Source organism: Solanum stenotomum, chromosome 5 (genome assembly GCF_019186545.1).
Source record: "Solanum stenotomum isolate F172 chromosome 5, ASM1918654v1, whole genome shotgun sequence".
Lineage (NCBI taxonomy): Eukaryota > Viridiplantae > Streptophyta > Magnoliopsida > Solanales > Solanaceae > Solanum > Solanum stenotomum.
The window spans coordinates 29,714,900-29,722,885 of NC_064286.1; the positions used below are offsets into that span (position 1 = coordinate 29,714,900).

Sequence of the window (7,986 nt, forward strand, 5' to 3'; positions counted from 1 at the left end):
AATTTGGGTAGATGTCCAGACACAAATGCGAAAAGGATATTTAGCATGAAAAGTACGATTGTATTCATGCAACGACTAATGCCTATTGCTTTTCGTGAACTACTTCCTACTAAAGTGGCAAGCACTTAGAGAATTGAGCTTATTTTTTAAAGATCTTACTTCCACCACTCTACGAGTGGATGACATGGAGAGATTAGAGGGAGATATGCCACAAATCTTATGCAAGTTAGAACGTATATTTCCTCCTGGGTTTCTCGACTAAATGGAACATCTTCCTGTGCACCTTCCATATGAAGCAAGGATAGCTGGACCAGTGCAATATCGATGGATGTATCCTTTTGAAAGGTAAATGTGAAAATTTATGTCACTTATGACTAGTTTTCCATACATTCCTTTTCTAATGTACTGGTCCATCCATTTTCTCTATTTAGGTATCTGGGAACTCTTAAAAGGATGATTGGGGATAAAGCTAGTGTTGAGGATTCCATTTGTGAAGCGTACTTGATGACAAAGTCAACACAATTGTTTTCTCATTATTTTGAACCTCATGTTATGATACGTAATCATAATCTGGAACATAATGATGATGGTGGTGTTGTGGAAGAACTTGAAGGAAATTTATTAATATTCTCCCATCCAGGCCGACTATGGGGACAAGAAAAAAATGAGATTTATCCATTGAAGAAATCAAGGCTGCCCAAACTTATATCTTACTAAATTGTAAGGAGGTTGAGCCATTTGTGAGGTAATAAAATTTAGTGGTATTTTGTTAATAATATAAACATATCTTTATTCACGACTATTAAATTAAATTTATTTTACTATGATGAAATATGTTCATGCAATGTTTGCAAGAAGAATTTTCAAATCTATCTCAGGGTCAAATAGATGAGAGCCTTGAAGCAAATTTCTCTACATGGTTCAAGGAATTTGTAAGATTTCCAAAATTATTATCTTTTATGCGGTAATGTAGTTAACTTGACTTCAGAAATTTTACTAAGTCTTACAATTATTTTAAAAATAGGTCTGATGCAATCCCATTGAGAATAACTTCTTAAGTAGTCTTGCTCGTGTATCATTAATAAGTGCTACATGTCATTCTATTTATTTTGTTAATCGATACAAATTTCACGTAGAATGTCATGGTAGCGCAAGATCAACAATGAATAGTGGAGTTTGTATCTTGGATTCAAATTTTTGTGATTATTTTGGACGGATAAAAGAGATTATACAAGTGGAATACCATGAAGCACCTTTGAATCAAGCTGTATTATTCAAATGTGAATGGTTTCACCCAACTATGGATGTTGGTGTGAAAAAGGCATAATCAATACATATTGGTTGATATTAATCAACATCGTCGATATAAAAATATGAACCTTTTTATTCTAGCAATGCAAGCAACTCAAGTGTGTTATGTGCCGTATCCCAACAAGAAAAAGGTCAAAGATGATTGGGTAGCTGTATTGAAGGTCAAACCTTGAAATATTATTAAATCACCCGATGAGGAAGTGGAGACAACTTTAGAACTGAATGTTCCATTCCAAGTTGATGAAGTTGAAGTCCACGGGATAGATATGACTATTTCCATAGATGAAACCATACTCTTAAATGATCCAAATGGGGATACAAAGAAAATGGATGAACCCATTGATGATGATTTATTGCAAGACCATCATGAAATCTAAATAGAATCAACAGAAGAAGAATCTGAAACTGAAGAAACTGAGGAGGATGAGGAGGATGAAGAGGATCAAGAAGAGGAAGAGTTTGAAGAAGACATAGATAGTGACTAGTGCTTGATAATCTACTTTTGTATCTTCACTGTATTTTGTTTGTATTAATTTTTCTCCAAATATTCTCATTTTCTTTAGTTTCTATTTTTCAAATTACGGTGAAAAATCAGTAACTCTTGGATATTAACCATGTGTGTTCTATTTCTTATTTTAACCTTTATTTAAATCTACTTGTAGCGTTAATTAGTGTTACACATACCAGGTAAGTATGCATTATTATTGGAATAAGTATAGTTACTATAGTTGTCTTATAAATAAGTTTTCTAATATGTAAGTTCTTTAAGGCTTATTGGTCTATACATTCTTATGCTCAGTAGATTATGTCTTTTAAATGCATCAAATTACTTGACTTAACCATGTGACAATTCGATGGAAATGTTCAGATATCACTACAGGTTTGATGACACAATATAACCATCAGGTTTAGGTGCCTTATCAGAAGCACATGATCTGATGGTATTCAACTTTTCAGCCTCTTAAAATGATTCTCAAGTTCCCTAATGTCCTTTTCTGTGATTGTATTCAAATATTCAGAATCTGATATTGATTTCTAAAGTTGATTCTTTGTGTAAATCTTCTAATGAAACTCAATGATAACTATTTTACTCTTTTATATGCAGGCATAAATTTTTTCACTTGATCTACCAGGTTTTTTAGAGGTATTTTTAATATTTCAGCACACTTCCACTTAATTGAAAATTACTTCAGTGAGGTAGCTTAGTTTAATTTATACTAGTGATAAATGTTTGACTCTAGTTTCTGTTGTTGCAATATTTCTTATTTTTGTCGAACAAACTGTTATATTGATATCACCAATTGTCCCATCCCTTGTCCCTTCTTTATCTATTCATCTACTTTAACTAGTATACTCACTATCCATATTCTATCCGTACATGTTTGTTTCTTTGGTTTATATATATATATATATATATATATCACTTGAGGTCTAGGTACCCTTTGATGCAATAATGCTTCATTCCTAGCCTTCCATATGTAGTAAATAATTGTTGCCAGCATTGTCAACAATACTGCTCTCATCACACTGTGAAAAAACTTTGTACTTGCTTTCTTTTTTTTGTGATAGTCATTTGCTAGTCTCCTTTCATTCTCATACAACATGATATTATGTGATCCTGCATGCATTTTGTTTTGACATAGGATAGGTAGCTCCCATGCATGTTGTGTTTGTAGTTCCACATCACTGAAAGTTTCTTTGTTTAGACACGACAATACATTTTTTAGCCTATTTAACTTACCTAGAAGTTGGTACATTAATCTTCCATATATTCCAGGTAGCCAAATTCCTTTTATTCTTTCTTTGAAGTCACTCGCTAAAAAGGCCGACTTTAGAGTTATGCAGGAACAATTGCATCTTAATATTATGGGTTATGCTTAATTTGATTTTGTACTAGTAATGATCTAAGTACACTGTTATATTTTTTATAGGTATGACTCGAGGTAGAGGTCGTGGGAAGTCCTTTGGTATGAGTAGTCCTGCTATTCATGTAAGCATGCCAACTATTCTGATGCCCACTATAGTTTCTCCTCAACAAGGTGGTACCACAACTGTTGAAACATCAGCTCAAAGTAACACCCAACTATCTCTGAGACACCTCCAGTTAGACCAAATTAGAGCAATCCAATAGGTCAGGGTCTGTCTACTCAGAGCATCCCAACAGGTCGTAGTAATCCAATTATTAAAGGTGATTTATCTACTCAAAGCAAATCAAGAGGTCATACAAACATAGTTGTCGAAGCTGATTCTGGTAGTAGCCATTCACGGACCCTTATTTTATATGCTCTGCAGGGTTAGTCCACTCTTTTGATTTTATCCTTATAACTTGTTTATACTTAAGTGTAGTTAATACTGGTAGTCTTTGAATCCACAAGTTCCAGTAAACAAATTATAATTTAAGTTTCCCTGTTAAGCAATGCTAATTGATGGATCTGAAAAATCAGCAGTCTAGCAGCCTACTATAATATGAGTATTCTTTTTGTTAGCACTCACATATATAATGCCTGATACTTATATTACTTTCGATTTATAATAACACTCCAAGTAATGTATTCAAATTTACACAGGTTGGAACCTTCTATAATATGCTCTAGTTTCATAACCTAGTCATTTAGAAATGATGTTGATATCAATGGAATCAATTGGAAAAGTGTTTCAAACAATGTAAAAGATGGTCATTTTGGAGAATTCAAGGTATTACTTTCCATCGTAGATAAGTTTGGAAAGTGTATTCATATTTATAGATAGGTTATTGATATATTACTTTCAAAATTTATTTCAGAAAAAATTGTATTGGGATGTTTCTATTAGTGAAAGTGAAGTGAAGAGACACTGGATGGTCATGGAGGCTGTAAAATACAGAAATTTCATTTATAAAATAAAACAGGGGAGGAGTTAGGCCATGTTATTTACCTGAGCATGTTTGGAAATGATGGATATAACTTTGGGGAAGTGATGAGTCTATTAAAAAGTGAGAAACAAATGTAAAGAATCGTCGTGGCGGTCGTGAAATTGCTGCTGGGACTCACACATGTGGCTCTATCTCAATTGGAGAACATCGCAAGAAACTTGTAAGTATATATTTCACAAATTATATAAGTAACATCTTTAGGTTGCCTGATATATACACTTGTATCTAAATACACATTATGCAATAGCTATTTTTTTTTTTTTATCTAAAATGGATTTTTCTTTTGTAAAGGCTATTAAAAAGGGTCGAGATACAACACCAAGAGAGTTACATTTGCACGTCCATACGCACGGTCATGATGGAAAATCTTTTGTTGGTGAACGCTCTCGAATTGTCCATGTAAGTCAAAAGCTTTAAAACCAATCTGAAGATATACTGTCATTTCTTATTAGAAGGAAAAACTTGGCTGAAAATGCACTGATGCATAAATTAATTCAGCTGCAGTTTGTTCTCCCTAAATGTGTACCATGCGTATGGGTACTGATGAATTTTTGTGCAAGGCTCAGACAAGAAGAAGTTAAGGAGATAAGGTGCACGAAAAACATAAGTTGTTGTTTCTACGAAAGCAGCCACAAAATTGTGTTCTTGCAAATATTTTTTGATTTTCGTTTTGTCATATCGCATAATGACTCCCCTTTTGTTCCACACCAATTAAGTCATATGATGAGTATGTTGCCTCCTTCTTTATCACGAAGTGAGGCTTCACTAGGCTTTAATTTGTTCTCAAATCTGCAATGTGGAATATTTCTTAATTACTAGTTGACACTTTAGTATTCTATTGTATCTATTTAAGTAAATCAGTTGTAGATTGTACTATAAAATTGTCTTAATGATTGCCCAAGTTCTTCATCGTAGCCTACACAATATGTCAGAAGTTTGAAAGGTAATTGAGTAACTAGGACCAATTTCCACAAGAGAGAATAATCCAATGTTGTAGTTTGATAAATCAGTGTTAGCTAATCGCCATCAAACTAGTCATTGAAGAACTGCTCTACCAACACTATATCCATATTTTATTAGCAAGGTAGTGAAAAGAGAATAAGCTGACTAAAATGTGCAGACAGACATTAAACGAAATGTGCATGTTAATACAAATAAGTTGTTTTGTGGCCCTCCTCCCCCTAGTCCAGTAGTTTCACTGAGTATCACAAAGGAATACAAAATGTGCATTTTAATAAGACCACTATTTCACGGTAGTTATATTAACTCATTAAATAAATACTATTACATGTTCAACCAAGCATTAAACAAATCCTATTACATGGAGATCCAGAGTTGTAGGATCAGTTTGTAAGGCATTAATGTTTGAGAATTCTGGATTGCAGCATGTTCAGCTAGGTAAAAGACACAGTGTGAGAGAAGGAGTGATCCCTTTACCTCTTTGATTATAAGGGATGGAAAACCCTATTTGTAGGATCCGTTGGCTACATGGATTGCAGCTTGTAGGATCAGTTTGCTATCCTTTACCTCTTTGATTCTAAGGGATGGAAAACCCCATTTGTCCATATTAGTGAGCCCTTTAATAGCTGCTGACAGATCAAAGATGGAGTTGAATATTTGAATTCCATAACTTCCATGGCTTAGGGAAGCTAACTTATCAGCAATTTTGGTAGCTTCCTTGTATCAATGAGTGATTCTAAATTCATTCTCTTCAACTAGTTTCTGAATGCCTTCTATGAGTCTTGAAATCATCCATAGGGGCTTCCATACCTTCCATAACTAGTTTCAGCCTTGTATTAGTTGCTGCATCTAGTTCGCCAAATTTCCAAACAAATGAAAGTCGTGATTATCTTATAACAGGGGTGCATAAAGGGGCCCAAGTATTCTTGATTATTGTGTTGTCACAACTGTAACTTACTGTTTTAATCTAAGCTTAAATGTACCGTAGGTTGGCTAAAAGGTTATGTATGTTTCTGCCTTTTCCTTCCATTATAATTTTATTCCTAATCTTTAATGTTTTCTATTTATCTTAATTTATTACAAGAAACATATGAAGAAACATTTAGGGAAAAAACAACCTCTCAATCTGATATTGATCAATGGGAAGCATACTACCAAACTGTCGGGGGAGAAAAGAAGAAAAGAATATACGGTCTTGGATATGAAGCAAAAACTTACTACGAGCAGAATCTTTGTGCCTCATCATCTGTAGCACCTTCAGTTTTTCAATCAACATCGACAAGCAATATGGATGTGTTTGTAAAGGAAATGATTCATGCCCTTACTAATCATTTTCTTCTGGTAATTATGGAGCGGGTACAACAAGTGGTTAGTCCCATTGTTAATCTATCACCTGTGACACCCATGCTGCTTCCTCCTACTACTATTAATGAGGATGAGGTTGATCCCTTAGTTTCAAGTGATGAGGGTATCCCTTAATTAGTCTCCTGTAGCTTTAATTTGTTGTTGTTGTCTGTGTTTTTGAAACTACCAATTTTGCGATAACAACAGTTGATGACTGCAGGTTCTCTTAAGAATAGCTGACAAATTGCTTTTGATGTTTTGCACCGAAAGTATGTGATTTGGATTTTGCTATCTACAGATTTTGAACTCTCTAAATATTATTTTATATGAATGTTTGTTATTTTAGAGGTATTTAATAATTGTTATTTAATTTATGTCAATAATGTATATTTAAAATAAATAAATGAAACTATTGTACAAGAAAATTTTTAGCAAAAAATTTAATAACAATTTGGTCGTTGCTATAACAAAATTTTGCCGGCGGATTAGCAACGAAACATTTTAGTGGCAAATATGCTGGCTCAAATAACAGAATATCTTGTGACATATTAGTAACAGAAATTCCGTCCCAAATTTATTCAAAATGACAAAATTAATTATGAAATTAGCAACTAACTATATAAGTATAACAACGGGCCAGTACGTCACTAACAAGTGGCGATGAATATCATTCATCTCTAATACGTCACTAAACTTGCGATGGAACTCATTTTTTCGTTGCTAAGAGATTACTAACGAGCAAAACAGTAATAGCCAACAATCTGTCACAAATTCATCGCAAATCCGCTTTAGTGACGGAATAGCATAGATTAGCGATGTATTTCGTCAGTCGCTAAATGCTGCTTTTTTGTAGTGAATTAATTAGGTCATAATTTTTTTTATCTCATCATATCTGGAACAAGCGACTACTTTCTAAATATTCTCTACTTTGGTTTTTATCGATTAACGATTGAATCGAGATTGGAAGTTTGATTTGATTCTTGAACATCAACTGTCTCTGAATTTGCAACTCTTCGTAAGTGATTATTCTTAATGCATCTATCACATATATTTACTTATTTGATTGCAAGCATGAGCGGCTAAACACCACAACTAAGCTTGTGCGGACTAAGACTGAAATCTAAGTGTATATTTGTAGAACGAGTAGAAGGTGATTAATATTTGCAGATCATAACTCGACTTTCATTACTCATTCCTTCTAATGAAAGCACGCATTAGAACCAGCCTGTATCTATCAATTGTTCAAGAGAAAATTGATAGTTGGGAAAAAGTCATGTTAATCTAATGTAATGGAGTGAAAGTTTTAGAGAAGAGAGAAGAAAACTTTAACATCATAAAATGCGAGAGTAAAATTGGTTAACACTCTAGGATTGAGAGGATTTGAGTAAAAGTTATCTAACTAGACAGAGATATGTTAGATACATTTAACTTGCCTGTAATTTGCAAAGAATAAATTACCT

The 7,986-nt window shown here is 33.5% G+C and overlaps 1 protein-coding gene across 1 annotated transcript; it reads left to right on the forward strand.

Moving 5' to 3' along the window:
• Window positions 1–3,244: 3,244 nt before the first annotated feature.
• LOC125863845 (uncharacterized) lies at window positions 3,245–6,661 on the forward strand. The gene is made up of 2 exons (XM_049543828.1): window positions 3,245–3,383; window positions 6,267–6,661. The coding sequence occupies exons 1-2, from the start codon at window positions 3,245–3,247 to the stop codon at window positions 6,659–6,661; spliced, it is 534 nt and encodes a 177-aa protein (XP_049399785.1).
• Window positions 6,662–7,986: the final 1,325 nt, after the last annotated feature.